At 49.6% G+C, this 20806-nt stretch overlaps 2 protein-coding genes across 2 annotated transcripts in view; one reads left to right on the forward strand and one right to left on the reverse strand.

Moving 5' to 3' along the window:
• Positions 1-546: 546 nt before the first annotated feature.
• On the reverse strand, positions 547-14095 carry FPGT (fucose-1-phosphate guanylyltransferase). The gene is made up of 4 exons (XM_029062875.1): positions 14049-14095; positions 9988-10155; positions 7641-7733; positions 547-2205 (listed from the first exon to the last, which is right to left on the reverse strand). The coding sequence occupies exons 1-4, from the start codon at positions 14089-14091 to the stop codon at positions 767-769; spliced, it is 1743 nt and encodes a 580-aa protein (XP_028918708.1). The 5' UTR covers positions 14092-14095; the 3' UTR covers positions 547-766.
• Positions 14096-16383: 2288 nt separating this feature from the next.
• LRRIQ3 (leucine rich repeats and IQ motif containing 3) overlaps positions 16384-20806 on the forward strand; it is a 103801-nt gene continuing 99378 nt past the window's right edge. Inside the window, exon 1 of the mRNA XM_029063547.1 lies at positions 16384-16557. Within this exon, the coding sequence (XP_028919380.1) occupies positions 16408-16557 (150 nt within the window). The 5' untranslated portion in view covers positions 16384-16407. The remainder of the gene's footprint in view (positions 16558-20806) is intronic.

The following is a 20806-nucleotide window of genomic DNA, read 5'->3' on the forward strand; positions in this document are numbered from 1 at the left end:
GTGGGAAACAAAGGAGGACCCTGTGAAATAGATGGAGAATGAACAGCCGAAGAGACAGAAGAATCGGAAGTGGACGGTGTCAGTGAAGCCACGGTTAGATAACATTTCCAAGAAAAGGGGGTGGTCCATGGTGTCAGAGGCAGTTGACCGGTTGAGGCGGTTTAGGATGGAGTAGAGTTATATTTAACTCCAAAGTGTCTTCATTTCACCTCTCCCTCACTTAAACTTGAGACAAATACCTTAGCATTCTTTAGACAAAATAATGGTCTAAGACCCTTAACTATTTTCCCAAGTGAAACCATGAACACGGATACAAAGAACTCCATGGTGGGAAGGGACTGTTTCTCTTTCCTGCTGTATTGTACTTTCACAAGCGCTTAGTGCAGTGCTCTGCACACAGTGAGCACTCAGTAAATATGATTGATTGAATGAATATGGTATGCCAAGTCACAGAGCTAGGTGTTTCAGTGAAAACCACCAGTGAACTACCCACAATCCCTGATCCACATCCAAAGAAAATTCCCAAAACAGGAACAGTCTAATATGTTGCTTTCTGAACTTTTAGAACTGAAATATTTAATTGAGGCCCTCATCGAGTGAAGGATTTATCTCTACTTTTACATTATTAGTGTCATGCTACAGTAACGACACTAATGTACTTTCATTCTTTCCGCTTTGGTGACACCATCAAAAAATACATGCGACCTAGAGGTTCTCGACGATCATCCTTACACTGAATGGAAGAAAATTACAAATAATGAAACTTTCACAAACCAGACTGCTCTCTCTGCCCAGTGATTTCTTCATAAATTTGCTCCCTGAATTTCAACATGTCTTCTACATCTTTGTAGATAAGCATTTCTTCCATCGACAGAAGCTTGTAGCCGCTCAGTGGGAAAGACTTCTTGCTCGTCACAGCTCTGAGCATTCTTAGAGACATGGCTACGGAATCACTCAGAGAAGAACACACTGGGAAAATCCGGGCAGTCCATAAACTCGTTTTATCACCAGAGAACCGTTCTTCCGTAATCTGCAGGTTCCAGAGCGCTAAACAGTCTGGAAAACCGACTCCAAAAAACTGAAGCGACTGCAGATCTGAGAGCCCTTTCACACTCTTTTTCGGGTCGTCTCTCACCCCGCACGCCATCGTGGCAAACGTTACGCGCTCGCTGAGTTTTAGGCTTAACGAACACACAAAAGCATTTGAGGGCAGTTCCATTTTATCTAAAATGCAAACCCCACTGATGAGGCTCTGTTCTCCTATGGAAACATTTGGCCCCAGCCTAGAATATTCCACAACTGAGCCCCGGGCCACAGAACTGCTTGAATCAAGAATGCTCTGAATTATACACGGTTTCGGGGAGACGCATCCTGATTTCGCCGGAACGATGCTGAAAGCTTCTGACAGTAAGCCAAGCTCGGATTTCAGGCTGCTGCAAGTCAAATAATGTAAATACTCTAGAGTGGTTCCAATGTGATAAAATTTGGAGTTACGGAGGACGACGACGTTGAGTGGCGTTCCTTTGAGGAGGAGAAATATTTTCTCTCTCATTCCTACCAACTCGGGGTCTTCTTTTGTGACGTTCGACGCGTCTCTGGTGTAATCGATGGTCGCTTTGGGCCCTAGAGCCTGTAGAAAGTCACCGTACGCATCTATTTCACAGTTAAGGGTACCCAGCCCTTGATAAAAGGCCAACAGCTTTTTGGCTGAAGCATGATCCATATAATACAGGCTATCTGTGAACACGTACTCACTGAATAAGTCATCGGATAAGCGAGAGTACGCTGAAGCCTCTCCCTGGGGAACGTATCTCTTGCCGTACACAGCACGAGACCGATGCATCTCTTCGACTGTAGGCTTATGGAGGTAAAGATTACAGATTTGATATTCGAGGTCGGCATATTCTGAAACATCAGAGTGCTCTAACACAAACACCCCATGGGATGTACCTATTCCTAAATCGGAAGGATGGGCTAACGCGGTAAAGCCAGGTTTATCGAACTTAATGAACTCTGTTTTCCCAGTGTCATAAAGTTCAATGTCATCTGCGCAGGTAACCAGAATTCCGGGATTCATGTGGGCCGGAAAGTCAATGTACATGGCTAATTTTAGTTCCAACATCTGAAATATCGGGTCGCCAAGAGGCAAAGCTGTGAAAATCTTTCCCAAGGCACTTGCATTTGGAAGGCGTTGACTATAACCACCTAAAATGAACAGATCGAAAAATGCTGTAAAAATGTAATCATTTAAAAAGGAATTTTCACTCCAAGTTTCAAGGACTGTCCTAGAGAAATTAAACGAACAAAGCAAGCTGGTTACAGGTTCAACTCTCACCCCTTCCCGTCCATCCAATCAGTCACCAAGCAAGCACGCCGGCGGCTGCGTGCAGAGCACTGTACAAAGCATTTGGGAGAGTACGCCAATAAACAGAGACATTCCCTGTCCCCAGGGAGCTCACAGTCTATAGGCGGGGAGACAGACATCAATGCAAGAAAATGAAATTACGGATATATACCTAAGTGCTCTGGGCTGGAAATTTTGGGGGACAGCAAGGGGAGCAAGTCAGGGCAACTCAGGAGGGAGTGGGAGAGGAGGAAAAGCGGGGCTTAGTCCGGGAAGGCCTCTTGGAGGAGATGGGCCTTCAATAAGGCTTTGATGCAGGGGGAGAGGAATTGTCTGGCAGATTTGAGGAGGGAGGGCGTTCGAGAGCAGAGGCAGGATGTGGGCCAGGGGTCGGCGGCGAGACAGGAGAGATCGGGGCACAGTGACAAAGTTAGCAGCACCGGAGGAATGAAGTGTGTGGGTTGGGTTGTAGAAGGAGAGAAGGTAGGTGAGGTAGGAGGGGGCAAGGTGATGGACGGCTTTAAAGCCAACGGTGAGGAGGTTTTGTTTGATGCGGAGGTGGTGGATGGGCAACCACGGTAGATTTTCAGGAGCGAGGTGACATGTCCTGAATGTTTCTGTAGAAAAATGATGCGGGCAGCAGTGAAATATGGACTGGAGTGGGGAGAGACAGGTGGTTGGAAGATCCGCAAGGAGGCTGATGCAGTAATCCAGGCGGGACAGGATGAGTGATTGTATTAACGTGGTAGTGGTTTGGAAGGAGAGGAAAGGGCGGATTTTAGCCCTTCTGTCAGGGTGGGACTGACGGGATTTGGTGAATGAGAGAGAGGAGTCAAGGATAATGCCAAGGTTACAGGTCTGTGAGACGGGAAGGGTGGTGGTGCTCCCTACAGTGATGGGAAAGTCAGGGAGAGGACAGGGTTTGGGTGGAAAGATAAGGAGCTCTGTTTTAATAACGATAGCATTTGTGAAACGCTTACTATGTGCCAAGCACTGTTCTAAGCGCTGGGGTAGATACGAGGTAACCGGATTGTCCCCCGTGGGGCTCACAGTCTTAATCCCCACTTTACAGATGAGGTAAATCTACACAATTATCCATTGTGTAATCTACACGATTATCTGCAATATCTACAATTATCTACACAATTATCAACAAGGTAAATGTACACAAATCACCTTTCTATACATACCAACTGGGGAAAAACACTCCTCAAAGACACCAAAGTTCTTCTTTACTCCACATACACCGAAAGTTTTGATTTGGGTTTCACAGGTTGTCCAAAAGCCGGCACAATCGTGCCTAGCAACAAATGGCTTCTCCCAAACAGATCACCTACCTATCCTTTAAGCAGCATGGCTCAGTGGAAAGAGCCCGGGCTTGGGAGCCAGAGGTCATGGGTTCTAATCCCGGCTCCGCCATTTGCCAGCTGTGTGACTTTGGGCAAGTCATTTCATTTCTCTGTGCCTCAGTTCCCTCATCAGTTAAATGGGGATTAAAACTGTGAGCCCCAGGTGGGAAAACCTGATCATCTTGTATCCCCCAGCGCTTAGAACAGTGCTTTGCAGAGAGTAAGTGCTTAACAAATACCACCATTATTATTATTATTACTACAATCTCTTGTCCATCGATCAATCACATGGCATTTATTGACCACTCTGCTGGGCGAGTACACCATGACAGAAGGGTAGACACGATCCCTGTCCAAAAGGAGCTTGGTCTATCCCTAGCCTCCGCTTCACTTCCCCTGAGCCAAGCCCTCTTTTTCCCCCTTTCCCTCTGCTCCTCCCCCTCTCCCTTCCCTTCCCCTCAGCACTGTACTCGTCCGCTCAACAGTATATATTTTCATTACCCTATTTATTTTGTGAATGAGATGTACATCACCTCGATTCTATTTATTGCTATTGTTTTAATGAGATGTTCATCCCCTTCATTCTATTTATAGCTATTGTTTTTGTCTGACTGCCTCCCCCAATTAGACTGTAAGGCCGTCAATGGGCAGGGACTGTCTCTATCTGTTGCCGATTTGTACAGTCCAAGCGCTTAGTACAGTGCTCTGCACATAGTAAGCGCTCAATAAATACTATTGAATGAATGAATGAATGAATGTTCAACCCTGTCCTTCTTCAACCTTTAAATTCCTTCCAAAAAGCTACTCCTCTGTGACAGATTACCTAGTTTCCTAGTAATGCAATCCTTTCAGTCACCACGGACATGATTTAAGTCAATCTCCTTATGTATTTACTAATTCTTCCAGGCTTGTTTTCACCTACTCTCACTGTTTTACCTCTCTCAGAGTGTACTGTTCTTGAGTGCAGGGAGTACGTCCTATGTTTCTTTTGTATATTGCCTAATTATACTTCCCAAGCTCTTAGTATGGGGCTCTGCACACGGTAAGTGCCCAATAAATACGATTGAATGAATTATTCTATTACAGAGCTACCTAAATATCGCTATTTTTTGTTATTGACACTATTACTGTCAGTGATAGTTTTGTTACGGATAATAAAAAACATTAAAGCCATCACGCTTCTTATTTTGAGTGGAAATATAACCACTAAAGCTAATCCGATCTCCGATGATCAATCGATGGTATTTTCTGAGCATTTATTGTACGCAGAGCATTGGACTACTTAAATAAGTGCTGGGGTAGATACGACATAATCAGGTCTCACATTAACTTGTATCTAGCCTAGCGCTTACAACTGTGCTGAATACATAGTAAGCACTTAAATCCCAGAAAAAGAAAAAAGCTTTAATTAACTTAATCTCAATAGTCTCATCTTTCCTTCTGCTTTCAGAACACCCCAACCTGCACTTAGATCTGTGAGCTTGGGGCATGTGGTATTCGCCCTTCCCTCTGCCTCACAACACTTAGACACCTATTTATAAATTCGAGATTACAGATTATTTATATTAACGTTGGTGTCCCCCTCCAGACTGTAACCTCGTGGTAGGCAGAGAACCTATTTACCACCTCTGTTCTGATGTCCCCCTGGCAACTAGTACAGTGCTCCGCACAGAGTGAGCACTCGATACCACTGATTGATCGACGTCCTGCTGAGACCTCAAACCTGTCCATAACAGAAACTCATCTTTCTAGCCAGACCCTGTCCTCCCCACGACTTTCCTATCACTGTATACGGCACTACCATCCTCCCTTTCTCCCCAGCCCACAACCTTGATGTTATCTTTGACTCATCTCTCACATTAAAGCCACCTATTCAATTTGCCACTAAATCCTGTCACTTTTACTGTCACGAAATCTCTAGAACCTGCCCTTTCCTCTCCAAATTTCTACCACACTTATCCAAATGCTCATAGTTCCCATGCTGACTACTGCGTCAGTCTCCTCGCCGACCTCCCTGCCTCCGTCCAGTCCCCTCTCCGGTCCATACTTCATCAGCTGACCGGATCATTTTTCCAAAAACACTTTCAGGCCATAGCTCCCCACTCCTAAAAACCTGTCATGGCTGCCCGCCCACCTCTGCCTCAAACAGAAGCTCCTTACCACTGGCTTTAAAGCACTCCACCGGCGGTCTCCTAACTCGGCTGAGAACAGTGCTTTGCACAGAGTAAGGGTTTAATAACAATAATGTTGGTATTTAAGTGCTTACTATGTGCAGAGCACTGTTCTAAGCGCTGGGGGAGAAACGGGGTCATCAGGTTGTCCCACGTGAGGCTCACAGTTAATCCCCATTTGACAGATGAGGGAACTGAGGCCCAGAGAAGTGAAGTGACTTGCCCACAGTCACACAGCTGACGAGTGAGTGGCAGAGCCGGGATCCGAACCCATGACCTCTGACTCCCCAGCCGGGATCTTTCCACTGAGCCTATCCTAATCCAACCCAACCTGCAGGCTATCCTCCTCTAACACCCAGCTACTCTCTCTGTACCTCGATCTCATCTATCCCGCTCCCGGTCCCCCGTCCCCGTTCTCCTTCAGGCCCGGTCACCCCTTCTCTCCCCACCACATACCCACCACTCTCCCAACTTTAAAACCTTCCTAAAATCACATCTCCTCCAAGAGGCCTTCCCAGACTACGCCCTACATTTCCCCTATCCGCCCTCCTCTCTGTGTTGAATGCTCTCCATAGATTATAAGCTCCTTGTGGCCAGGGATCACGTCTCTACCAACTCTGCTGGATGACCCTTTCCCAAGCACTTAATACAGCGCCCTACACAGAGTGAGTGCTCATCTCCCACTGTGAGCCCCTTGTGGGCAGGGACTGTCTCTATTTGTTGGTATTTTATAATAATGTTGGTATTTGTTAAGCACTTACTATGTGCAGACAACTGTTCTGAGCGTTGGGGTAGACACAGGGTAATCAGATTGTCCCACATGAGACTCACAGTCTTCATCCCCATTTTACAGATGAGGTAACTGAGGCACAGAGAAGTTAAATGACTTGCCCACAGTCATAGAGCTGACAAGCCGGGATTCGAACCCAAGCCCGTGCTCTTTCCACTGAGCCACACTGCTTCTCTGTTGCTGAATTCTACTTTCCAAGCGCTTAGTACAGTGCTCTGCGCAGGCTAAACACTCAATAAATACGACTGAATGAATGAATGAATGAACATGATTGATTTCTTCAATTTGAAAATGTGAATTCAATACCTGCTCTTACCCCAGCGTAGACCGCGGGCCGCAGAGAGGAGAGGGACTGTGTCTAACCCGATTACCTTGTCTCTACTCTGGACCTTATTCCAATGCTTTGCACAGAGTAATCATTTAATACACAATTATTATCATTATCATTTAAAGTTAAAACCCCACTGGGAGTAGAAAATGAATTTTAGAACTCATCTACCCTGATTTAAGGTAACATGAGGAGTGTTTTTTTACTTTAGAGTGGAATGATGATTTCTGATTTTTAATCTTGTGGTTAGGACCTCAACTCGGTCCCACCCAAATTAAATTTACTTTACTAATTCCAATTTGACAGCGGTTCCACCCCTCCAAAAAAAAAAATCACTAAATTTGTGTGCATTTTTTGACGAGTATAACTATAAGAACATAATTTTCATATCAGAAGCAATTTCTAACAAAACATTTATGAGAAAATATGTGATCTGCAATTTTAAGAACACTAACTCCAAAAGCCACATTATGCTGTCTTCAAAATAAAAAAAAACAACAAAGGAAAAAAATGAAATGTTTGTTTACAAAGGGGAACAATCTCAAGGATTAAGACAAAAATTTCCCCAAGGGGTTGGGGGGGGAAAGAAAGAAATCCCCACAGTATCAAAGGCGACACAGTCATAGGAAAACATAAATTAGTAAAAGTAGGAGTTTACCAGAGTGAATTAACAGGATGGTGAAACAATTCCATTTATCCCTATGCAGTTCCTCCAAACGCTGAAGGGCACAGAGTGTTGCTCCTCCGTTTCCTAAAAAATATTCAAATGTACATCAGATGCAAAATCAGTTAATGGAACTTTACATTTAAACTTTCAACAGAAAGGCGGTTGTAGTATCGTGATTTTCAAGTTAATGGTTCTCAGCTCTAACTGCTCAGAAAGATCATATAAAAAGCCCCAGCATGAGTGGTTTTTAAAAACACCCCCCCAAATACAAACCAGATGCTTTCAAATAACTTTTACATGTTTTAAAGACTAAGAAAAACATTCAGGAGCCTTTCTCACAGCAATATGAACGTGCCTTCAATTCTAAAAACGTGGATATTTTAATTAGTTAAGCATCTAGAGGAAGTAATTCGCTTTTGTGTTTTCCACAAAGCACCCCCCCAACAAAAAAAAAAACAACTAAGAGCCACAAACTAAAACTGTAAAGAGCAGTTCCAGAAAACATGCAATATGAGATGTGAAATATAGTACAATATTCTAAATAGATGCACATTTACAAAGTTTCTCAATATTAGACCCTTATTTTCCATTTTTATTCATTAGATTCCCCATTAAAGAAGTTTTAGTGTTTTTGAAAAACGTCTTTTGAATTGATTACATCGATACCTAACATATAATAATGTTGGCATTTGTTAAGCGTTTACTATGTGCCAAGCACTGTTCTAAGCGTTGGGGTAGATACTGGGTCATCAGGTTGTCCCACGTAAGGCTCACAGTCAAATTTTACACATTTTACAGATGAAGGAACTGAGGCACAGAGATGTGAAGTGACTTGCCCACAGTCACACAGCTGACAAGTGGCAGAGCGGGGATTCGAACTTTTGACCTCTGACTCCCAATCCCCCGCTCGATCCACTGAGCCACGCTGAAAGCCGGGAAGCCAAATGTACCACTGCCAAATTGCTCCTCTAAAAAAAATGACACACAAAAACACAGGCTAGTTGGTGAACAATGATTTGTGTGTGAGTGATGTGAGAAAACGAAAAGTGGACGAAGGACATCAAACGTCACACAATCTCAAGAATCAGTCCTGAGCAGGTACACGCAACCAAATTTATGGCATCCGTTGATTTCTGCCTGTTTCTGAGGCCTGATTACCATAATTATATTATTATTATTCAATCCCTCTCCATCTCCCGCTATTGCTTTGCAATTGCCGACAGAATTAAGGCAGCTGGCTTATTTTTTTCCCCTCATTCACCGTTAACAAGCAGACAAGTGTATTTGTTGAGGCCTGCCACATGGATTTTTAGCACCATCGATACACCAAAAGCCAAAATTTATTTTCGTACGGTGAGCAAACCACTGCAGCAAGGAAGGGCAGTCGGCAAAGCTGCAGTTGGGTGGTTGGAAACCAGTCATGTCATAAATAAGTTCTTGTGTTAAGGTCCGCGAAGACCTGGGCTCAAAATAGCCGTTATTGCCCATTCTATTTGCCATAGGGAAATGACGCTGAACTGACACGGAATAAGATTTCCACAGGAGGTTTCCAGGGATCTGGGTAGATCTTAGCACTTCAGCTTCCACACTATGCTCCTTGACGTTTTAGAGAAGCAGCATAGCTCAGGGGAAAGAGCCAAGACTTGGGAGTCAGAGGTCATGGGTTCGAATCCCGACTCTGACACTTGTCAGCTGTGTGACTGTGGGCTAGTCACTTCACTTCTCTGGGCCTCGGTTACCTCGTCTGTAAAATGGGGATGAAGACTGTGAGCCTCACGTGGGACAAACTGATTACCCTGTATCTACCCCAGCGCTTAGACCAGTGCTCTGCACATAGTAAGCGCTTAACAAATACCAACATTATTATTATAAGTTCCCGGGGTGCCCAAAATGCATTTTTACTGATCTACTGGCTTAGTTTAAACCGCTCCAAAATATGCCGCAAATTCACACTAGGGGTTCTGAGGGGATTTGGAAAAAATCCTAATGGCTTGGTTGACGAGGCCCTAAAGAGCATCTTCCACGTTAACCGAAAGAATATAAGCCCTTGCTGCCGTTAAAACGTCCTGTGATTTAAACACAATTCCATTTTAAATTACCCTCTGGAAATCTGTCCCTCCAAGGAGCCCGACTCTAAGAATGCCAACTCTCTACCTGGCTGGAAATGGGTCATGTTACAGAAAGCATCCTGAACCATCCGCCGGCCGAATCTTTAAATTGACTTAGCTGAGAAGCCGTTAATTACAGAGGAAAGGATCTGGAAAGCGGGCGGACGGCTCTTCCCGACGATCGGCCCGCACCAAACTCAGAGGCGCTAAACTGGGGCGGAAATACCCACCGATCTTGGTTCCGGCGGGATCGGCGAAAACGTGATAATGAACACCTAAGGGAAGTTCCTTTCTTTTTAGCTTTGAGGCCAGCTGTTGCTGGTAAGCGGATTCCTGTTTCTCGTCAGCGGCGGTTATTACCACGGCGTCCCAGAATTCTCCCGGTTTCACGGTTTTTCCTAGGCGGAAAAAAGGAGAAATCCATAAACCAGATGCGCTGACGAATTTCTGGGGGCATCCCTTCAGCTGGGAACCAACCGGGTATCCGTAATGAGGGGCGAGTTAGCATCAAGGCCGTTTTAATAAGGCTGGAGCACAAACTTTACTTTTAAACAGCTCCCTCGGCTCCCGCCACAGAACGGGTCCCCGAGATGAAAGGGATTAACTGTGGAGGCACCGAACGTATAACGTCTCTTGATTAAGAGACGGATCTTTGACTCGTCACAGGCTTTTATTTCAATCTTTCAAGGAGATGAGGAGAGCGGCACACAGAAATGAAGCTCATGCCTTAAAAAAAAAATCCATTTTCCCAGATGACAGCCATTCCGAGTTGGCCGACCAGGGGAAAAGCGGTCGCTCTCCGGCCACCTAGGGATCCGGCCCTTCGGTGCCGGAATTATTACGTGCGGCACCTGTTTGTTACTCTCCGGAGAGTTTCACCAACACAAGGCTTTCAGGACTTGAGCCGGGTGCAGACCAGGTTCTAGAAAAAGAGGATCCGTTTTCTGACATTCACACAAGATTCTAGTCACGAGAAAGGCAACAAGCGGAGCCGTTGGTGGACAGCTAGACCTTCTGTTTCTTGGATGCTAAAATAAATCACTGCCCTTTTTCACTCCGGACGGTTAAGCCTTGGTTTCTGACCACAAACGGAAGAAAATCCTGCAAGGATTATTTCCAGCGCTGCTTTTAAAATGAATCTCGGCCACTATCACCACGCTTTTTACTTGGCTTAGTGGACAGAGCACGGGCAGGGGAGTCAGAAGGTCACAGGTTCTAATCCCGTCTCCGTCACTTATCCGCTGCGGGTGACCTCGGGCGGGTCACTTCCCTTCTCTGGGCCTCAGCTCGTCTGTAAAATGGGGATTGAGACTGTGGGCCCCGGGTGGGACGGGGACTGTGTCCAACCCGATTTGCTTGCAACCACCCCAGCCCTTAGTACAGCGCCTGGCACGTAGTAAGTGCTTAATACCTAATTATTTTGGTTTACACTACAACACACAGGTGTTAATGGTGGTAATACAGCAGTTTTCTATTTTCGGTGTGTCCGACTTGGAGGTAATCCTTGATGAGCTACTGGTCATTTCATAATAATAAAAATAATAAATGATAAAAAAAAGTATTTGTTAAGCGCTTACTATGTGCAGAGCACTGTTCTAAGCGCTGGGGTAGATACAGGGTCATCAGGTTGGCCCACGTGAGGCTCACAGTCTTCATCCCCATTTTACAGATGAGGTAACTGAGGCACCGAGAAGTCAAGTAACTTGCCCACAGTCACACAGCTGATAAGTGGCAGAGCTGGGATTCGATCCATGACCTCTGACTCCCAAGCCCGGGCTCTTTCCACTGAGCCACGCTGCTTCTCATCCATCTCACTTTTCTGCTGCGTGACCTCGGGCAAGGCGCTTCACTTCTCGGTGCCTCGGTTACCTCACGTGTAAAATGAGGATGGAGACTGTGAGCCCCATTCATTCAAGTGTATTTATGGGGCGCCACGTGCAGAACACTGTCCTAACCACTCGGAGAGTACAATTCGGTAACAGAGACAATCCCTACCCAATAACGGGCTCAAAGTCTAAAAGGGGGGAGACAGACAGCAAAACAAGGGGACAGGCATCATCAGCATCAATACAAATATAATTAGAGGTATATACACCTCGTTAATAAAATAAATAGAATATGTACCTATGTGAGACGGGGGTCCGGCTGTCCTGGAATGCCCTCCCTTCTCACATCCGCCAAACTAACTCTCTTCCCCTCTTCCAAGCCCTACTGAGAGCTCACCTCCTCCAGGAGGCCTTCCCAGACTGAGCCGCCCCTTTCCCTCTGCTCCTCCTCCCCTCCCCATTCCCCCTACTCCTTTCCTCTGCTCTTCCATCTTCCCCTCCCCACAGCACTTGTGCACATGTGTATATATTATTTATTACTCTATTTTATTAAGGATGTGAAGCAGCTCAGTGGAAAAGAGCCTGGGCTTCGGAGTCAGAGGTCATGAGTTCGACTCCCGGCTCCGCCACTTGTCAGCTGTGTGACTGTGGGCAAGTCACTTCACTTCTGTGCCTCAGTTCCCTCATCTGTAAAATGGGGATTAACTGCGAGCCTCACGTGGGACAACCTGATTACCCTGTATCTCCCCCAGCACTTAGAACAGTGCTCGGCACATAGTAAGCGCTTAACAAATACCAACATTATTAATGAATTGTCTCTATCTGTTGCCCGATTGTCCGGTCCGAGGAGACGGAGGATGAGCGTCCAGAGAGATAAGAGGGGAACCAGGAGAGGATGGAGTCCGCGGAGCCAAGGTGAGACAAGGTGTGGAGGAGGAGGGGATGGTCCACAGTGTCAAAGGCCGCTGAGAGGTGGAGGAGGAGGAGGATGGAGGGAGGAGCCATGGGATTCGGCAAGAAAGAGGTCACGGGTGACCTTTGAGAGGGCGGTTTCGGTGGAGGGGACGGGAAGGAAGCCGGATTGGACGGGGTCCAGGAGCGAGATGGCGGAGGGAAGGCGAGGCCTTCTCAGAAACCAGCAGCGGGAGAAAACACAAGCCGTGGCAAAGGAAAGCTGGCAGGGTGGGGGAGGAGGGTCCTCCCGGGCCCACGCTAATAAGAATGATAATAATAAATTATAGTATTTGTTAAGTGCTTACTGTGGCCAAGCACTGTACTGAGCGCTGGGGTCGATGCAAAGTAGTGAGGATGTCCCACGGGGGGCACACTAGTAAGAATAATAATAATAATTATAGTATTTGTTGAGCATTTACTATGTGCCAAGCACTGTACGAAGGGCTGAGGTCGATCCAAAGTAATGAGGATGTCCCGTGGGGGGCACACTAATAAGAATAATAATAATTATAGTATTTGTTAAGTGCTTACTATGCTCCAAGCACTGTACTAAGCGCTGGGGTCGATCCAAAGTAATGAGGATGTCCCATGGGGGGGGCACACCGATAGCCATAATAATATAGGATTTGTTAAGTGCTTACTATGCTCCAAGCACTGTACTAGGCGCTGGGGTCGATCCAAAGTAATGAGGATGTCCCACGGGGGGCACACTGATAATAATGATAATACTAATTATTATAGTATTGGTTAAGTGCTGACTATGCTCCAAGTACTGTTCTAAGGGCTGGGGTCGATCCAAAGTAATAATAATAATAATAATAATGTTGGTATTTGTTAAGCGCTTACTATGTGCCGAGCACTGTTCTAAGCGCTGGGGTAGACATAGGGGAATCAGCTTGTCCCACGTGGGGCTCACAGTCTTAATCCCATTTTACAGATGAGGGAACGGAGGCACAGAGAAGTGAAGTGACTTGCCCACAGTCACACAGCCGACAAGTGGCAGAGCCGGGATTCGAACTCATGAGCCCTGACTCCAAAGCCCCAAAGTAATGAGGATGTCCCACGGGGGGGGCACACTGATAACAATAATAATAATAATTATGGCATTGTTTAAGCGCTGACTATGTGCCAAGCACTGTACTAAGCCCTGGGGGAGATCCAAGGTGATGGGGTTGTCCCACGGGAGGCTCCCAGGCTTCATCCCCATTTTCCAGAGGAGGTCACTGAAGCCCAGAGAAGTGAAGGGACTTGCCCACGGTCAGACAGCTGACACGTGGCGGGCCAGGAATTCGAACCCAGGACCCAATAAGGGGGGTATTTGTTAAGGGCGGCGGCGGCGGCGGCGGCCCGGGGGCTCCCAGGCTTCACCCTCCTCTTGCAGACGAGGGGCCCGAGGCCCCGGAGGCCAAGTGACGGTCGCAGGGGGAGGGAGGTGGGAGGGGGCGGGATTAGAACCCAGGACCTCTGACCCCCGCCCCCCACCGGCCCCGAGCCCTTCCCCCGCCCGTTACCTCTGAGCCGGGAAAAACGCGCCAGACGCCCCCGCCCCGCCATGGCCCCCCCCCCACCGCCCCACCGTGACGTCACCGACGCGCGCCCCCCACGGCCCCGCCCCCCGCCGCGCGCCCCAAAGGCCCCGCCCCTCAGGCTCCGCCCCCCCCACGGCCCCGCCCCCCGCCGCGCGCCCCAAAGCCCCCGCCCCTCAGGCTCCGCCCCCACGGCCCCGCCCCCCGCCGCGCGCCCCAAAGGCCCCGCCCCCAGGTTCCGCCCCCCCACGGCCCCGCCCCCCGTCGCGCGCCCCGAAGGCCCCGCCCCCCGACGGCCGCGCGCCCCGCCGCGCGCCCCGAAGGCCCCGCCCCCCCTCCCCCGGCCCCGCCGCGCGCCCCGCCCCCCCTTCAACGGCCGCGCGCCCCGCCCCGCCCCCCCCCACGGCCCCGCCCACTGAGCTTGGGGACTCAGAGGTCATAGGTTCGAATCCCCCCCCTCTGGGCCTCACTGACCTCGTCTGGAAAATGGGGCTGCAGCCGGGGAGCCTCACGCGGGACAACCCCATCACCCTGGTTCTCCCCCCAGCCAGCGCTTAGAACGGGGCTCACTTGACAAATACCAACGTTATTATTACTACTATTCTTCTTAGCCCAGCGCTGAGAACAGCGCTCTGCACCTAGTGAGCGCTGAACACATGCCCACGTTGTCGTGAAGGGAAAGAGCCCGGGCTGGGGAGTCCGAGGTCATGGGTTCGAATGGAGAAGCAGAGTGGCTCAGTGGAAAGAGCACGGGCTTTGGAGTCAGAGGTCATGAGTTCGAATCCCGGCTCTGCCACTTGTCGGCTGGGTGACTGTGGGCGAGTCACTTCACTTCTCTGGGCCTCAGTTCCCTCCTCTGTAAAATGGGGATGAAGACTGTGAGCCCCACGTGGGACCACCTGATTCCCCTGTGTCCCCCCCAGCGCTTAGAACAGTGCTCGGCACATAGTAAGCGCTTAACAAATACCCACATTAAGTGACTCGCCCACAGTCACCCAGCTGACAAGTGGCGGAGGCGGAATTGGAACCCATGACCTCTGACTCCCAAGCCCAGGCTCCTGCCACTGAGCCACGCTGCTTCCCCCCAGAACATGGGCTTGGGAGTCACAGGTCAGGAGTTCCAATCCCGCTCGGCCGCTTGTCAGCTGTGCGGCAGTGGAAAAGTCACTTCCCTTCTCTGGAGGGCCTCAGTGACCTCCTCTGGAAAATGGGGCTGCAGCCGGTGAGCCTCACGGGGGACAACCTGATCACCCTGCCTCCTCTCCAGCGCTTAGAACGGGGCTCGGCCCAGAGCCGGCGCTTAACCGAGGGATGTCGTTATTCTGTTGTTATTATTCAGGGGGCTGGAATGAGCGCTTTACCCTGGGCCGAGCGCCGTACTAAGCGCTCCTCCTCGTCTCGCTGTCACTAAGCACCTGCCGAGGCGTTAGTTGAGCGCTCTGCACAGAGTCAGCACTCACTCAACCTGACTGATTAATCCCCGTCCCGTCCCGTCCCGGGCACCGCCAAGCTGCCCGAGCGAAGTGCGGCTGGGCTGCGTGGAAAGAGGCCCGGCTGGGGAGTCCGAGGTCCTGGGTTCGAATCCCGGCTCTGCCCCTGGCCCGCCGTGGGACTGGGGGCAAGTCGCTTCACTTCGCTGGGCCTCAGTGCCCTCCTCCGGAAAATGGGGATTAAAACTGGGAGCCCCCCGTGGGACAACTGGATGACCCTGTATCTCCCCCTCCCCCGCCCCCCCCAGCTCTGTGCTCTGCACCTAGGAAGCGCTTAACAAATACCAACCTCATTATTATTACCATTATTAATTCAGGCCACTACGTTTCCCCTGACAACCTCAAGTTTCCCCGCCCGCGACCTCGTCCCCGCCCACCTCTCCGATGACGTCACGGTACCCGCACAGCATCGGTGACGTCACCCGGAGCCAGCCCCGCCCGTACCCCCGTGACGTCACTATGCCCGCCCCCCGCCCCCCCGCCCCCGAAAGGGCCGCGCCCACAGCCCCGCTGACGCCACCGAGCCTCCTAACGACAACCATAACGACGTTGGTATCTGTTAAGCACCTAGTAGGTGCCGAGCGCTGTTCTAAGCGCTGGGGTAGATGCAAGGTGATCAGGTTGCCCCACGTGGGGCTCCCGGTCTTCCTGCCCATTTTACAGTTGAGTCACTGAGGCCCAGAGAAGGGAAGCGAATCCCGGGTGGCTGACGAGTGGCAGAGCCGGGATTCGAACCCGTGACCTCTGGCTCCCCAACCCGGGCTTCGCTAGCCATCTGCCCTCGCTCCGCCCACCTGCCCGATGACGTCACCGGGTCCCACCCAGCCCGGCCTTCGGAGCATCCTCCGGTTTCCATGGCAACCGAGCAGCATCCATCCTTCCTTCCATCCATGCTTCCATCCAACCAACCTTCCATTCTTCCATCCATCCGTCCGTCCATCCTTCCATCCACCCACCCATCCGTCCATGTCATCGGCGGGCCTTCCCAGCCGGGCCTCCCTCCGGTGAGTGGGGCCAGGCCTCCGTAGTAGCCGCCCAACCCGAGGTCAACAGGGGGAGGAACGTCGTGGCCTGAATTCGGCCTCCATTAGGCCCCGGCACCTTACCGGGGCCCGGCGGGTGGTGGAGGGGATTAGTCAATCATGTTTAGTGAGCTCTGACTCTCCGCAGAGCGCCGTACTAAGCGCCTTTGGTGGAGGGGGGGGTTAGAAACAGTGAGAATAAGAATAACAATGTTGGTGTTTAAGCGCTTACTATGTGCAGAGCACTGTTCTAAGCACTGAGGGCCATATCTTCCCTCCCAAGCCCGGTCCTTTCCCAGACTTCCCTATCACCGTGGACGGCACGACCGTCCTTCCCGTCTCTCAGGCCCGCAACCTGGTTGTCATCTTTGACTCGTCCCTCTCGTTCACCCCACACATCCTATCCCTTACCAAGACCTGCCGGTTTCACCTCTACAATATCGCCAAGATCCGCCCTTTCCTCTCCACCCAAACGGCTACCTTACTATTACGGGCTCTCGTTATATCCCGGCTAGACTACCGTGTCAGCCTTCTCTCTGACCTCCCTTCCTCCTCTCTCGCCCCGCTCCGGTCTATTCTTCACTCTGCTGCCCGGCTCATCTTCCCGCAGAAACGATCTGGGCATGTCATTCCCCTTCTTAAACACCTCCAATGGTTGCCTATCGACCTCCGCTCCAAACAAAAACTCCTCAATCTAGGCTTCAGGGCTCTCCATCACCTTGACCCCTCCTACCTCTCCTCCCTTCTCTCTTTCTACTGCCCACCCCATAGGCTCCACTCCTCTGCCACCCACCTCCTCATTGTCCCCCGTCCTCGCCTATCCCGCCGTCGACCCCCGGGCCACGTCCTCCCGCGGTCCCGGAATGCCCTCCCTCCTCACCTCCGCCAAACTGATTCTCTTCCCCTCTTCGAATCCCTACTTAAAGCTCACCTCCTCCAAGAGGCCTTCCCAGACTGAGCTCCCCTTCTCCCTCTACTCCCTCTACCACCCCCCCTTCACCTCTCCTCAGCTAAACCCTCCTTTCCCCCCTTTCCCTCTGCTCCTCCCCCTCTCCCGTCCCACCCCCTCAGCACTGTACTCATCCGCTCGACTGTATATATCTTCATCACCCTATTTATTTCGTTTAATGAGATGTACATCACCCCGATTCTATTTATTTGTCATTGTTTTTATGAGATGTTCTTCCCCTAGATTCTATTTATTGCCATTGTTCTCGTCTGTCCGTCTCCCCCGATTAGACCGTAAGCCCGTCAAAGGGCAGGGACTGTCTCTATCTGTTGCCGATTTGTACAGTCCGAGTGCTTAGTACAGTGTTCTGCACAGAGTAAGCGCTCAGTAAATACTATTGAATGAATGAATGAATACAGGGTCATCAGGGTGTCCCATGTGGGGCTCCCAGTCTTCATCCCCATTTTATAGATAAAGTCACTGAGGCCCAAAGAAGTGAAATGACTTGCCCACAGTCACACAGCTGACAAGTGGCAGAGCCGGGATTCGAACCCATGACCTCTGACTCCCAATCCTGTGCTCTTTCCACTGAGCCATGCTGCTTCTCTGCCCAGGGTCACCCAGCAGGCACCTAGTACCTAGGCCTCTTGATTTCAGGGCAGTGCTCAGGGTATCCTGATTTATTTATTCATTCATTCATTCAATAGTATTTCTTGAGCGCTTACTATGTGCAGAGCACTGTACTGAGCCCTTGGAATGTACAATTCGGCAACAGATAGAGACAGTCCCTGCCGACTGACGGGCTCACAGTCTAGAGAAGCAGCGTGGCTCAATGGAAAGAACCCGAGCTTAGGTCATGGGTTTGAATCCCGGCTCTGCCACTTGACAGTTGTGTGACTATGGGCAAGTCACTTGACTTCTCTGTGCCTCAGTTACCTCATCTGTAAAATGGGGATTAACTGTGAGCCTCACGTGGGACAACCTGATGAACCTGTATCTCCCCCAGCGCTTAGAACAGTGCTCTGCACATAATAATAATAATAATAATAATAATGATGTTGGTATTTGTTAAGCGCTTAACAAATACCAACATTATCATTATTAATCGGGGGAGACAGATGGACAAAAACAATAGCAGTAAATAGAATCAAAGGGATATACACCTCATTAACAAAATAAATAGATTCCCAAGACCGGTGCTCATTCCACTCCATCCCACTGACGAAGTGTCTGATCGGGCATTTCGAGAGCACAGATGTTTTTGAGAGTAAACAGACCCGGTAATTGAATGGAATAATCTCCCCCTGTAAATTTCTAAGACTGTATGTCTGTGGTGAGCAGGGAACACGTCTACCAACTCCGTTGTATTGTTCTCTCCCGAGCTCTTAGTAAGGGCACATTGTAAATGCTCAATTAAGCTCACCTCCTCCAGGAAGCCTTCCCGGACTGAGCCCCTGTTTCCCTCTGCTCCCCCTCCCCTCCGCCCACCCTCTCCTCTTCCCCCTTCCCCTCCCCTCAGCACTGTGCTCATTTGTATATATTATTTATTACCCTATTTCTTCTGGTAATGAGGTGTCCATCCCTTTGATTCTATTTATCTCGATGACAGTGTCTCGTTTTGTTTTGCTCTGCCGCCTGTCTCCCCCATTTAGACTGTGAGCCCCTCATTGGGCAGGGATGGTCTCTGTCTGTTGCCGAATTGTCCATTCCAAGCGCTCAGTACAGTGCTCTGCACCTAGTAAGTGCTCAATAAATAGGAATGAATGAATGCATGAACATTAGTTCAGTTATATCGAAAAGCAGCATGGAGCGGTGGATAGAGCATGAGCCTGCGAGTCAGAAGTCATGGGTTCTAATCCTGACTCCGCCACTTGTCTGCTGCGTGACCTTGGGCCAGTGACTTCACTTCTCTGTGCCTCAGTTACCTCCTCTGTAAAAAAGGATGGAGACTGGGAGCCCTGTGTGAGACGGGGACTGTGTCCAATCTGATCTGCTTGTATCCACCCCAGCCTGGCACCTAATAAGTGCTTATCAAATACCATAATTATCGTTATTTACAATACAACAATAAACGGACACATTCACATTCCCTGTCCCAAACAAGCTTACGGTCTAGAGGGAGAGCATTAATATAGATGAATAAGATGGGTACAGAAGTGCTGTGGGGTTGGGGCAGGGATGAGCAAGTCAGGGCGACTGAGAAGGGCCTGGGAGAAGAGGAAAGGGGAGGCTTAATCAGGGAAGGCCTCTTGGAGGAGGTTTGGTTTTAATAACGTTTTGAAGGAGGGGAGAGTAATTGCCTGTTGAATTTGAAGAGGGAGGGAGTTGCAGGTCAGAGGCAGGACCATGGGCGAGGCGTTGGCGGCGAGATAGATGAGATCAAGGCCCAGTGAAGAGGTTAACATTAGAGGAGCGAAGCGTGTGGGCTGGGTTGTAATCGGAGAGTAGCGGGGTGAGGTAGGAAGGGACAGGGTGACGGAGCGCTTTAAAGCCAATGGTGAGTTTTTCTTTGTTGCAGAGGTGGACGGGCAGCCCCTGTGGTTTCTTGAGGACTGGGGAAAAACATCCTGAACGTGTCTGTAGAAAAATGATCCGGGCAGCGGAGTGAAGTGTGGACTGGAGTGGGGAGAGACAGGAGGCAAGGAGACCGGCAGGGAGGCTGATGCGGTAATCCGGATGGGATAGGATGAGTGATTGTTTTAACGGGGTCGTAGTTTGGATGGAGAAATGATGATGATATGGTAGTGGTATTTTCGAAGAACTTGTGGCATATAAGTACAAGGCGCTGTACTAAGTAGTAGGAGAGAATACACAGCTGGGAATTAATAATAATAATAACCGTGGTATTTGTTAAGCACTTACTGTCAGGCACTGTGTTAAACACCGGGGTGGATACAAGCAAATTGGGTTGGACACACGTGGGCTCAAAGTCTCAATCCCCATTGTATGGATGAGGTGACTGAGGCCCAGAGAAGCGAAGCGACTTACCCAAAGTCACACAGATGACGAGGGGTGAAGTCGGGGAGAGAACCCACGAATCTTCTGACTCCCAGGACCGTCCTCTAGCAGTCCCTCTCCCTTGAGGGGCTCACAATCTAGAATCAGTGTGGCTTGATGGAAGGAGCCCGGGCTTGGGAGTCAGAGGTCATGGGTTCTAATCCCGCTTCCACTACCTGTCAACTGTGTGACTTTGGGCTAGTCACTTCATTTCTCTGGACCTCAGATGCCTTATCTGTAAAATGGGGATTAAGACTGTGAGTCCCACGTGGGACAACCCAATGG

This window comes from Ornithorhynchus anatinus, chromosome 4, assembly GCF_004115215.2.
Source record: "Ornithorhynchus anatinus isolate Pmale09 chromosome 4, mOrnAna1.pri.v4, whole genome shotgun sequence".
Lineage (NCBI taxonomy): Eukaryota > Metazoa > Chordata > Mammalia > Monotremata > Ornithorhynchidae > Ornithorhynchus > Ornithorhynchus anatinus.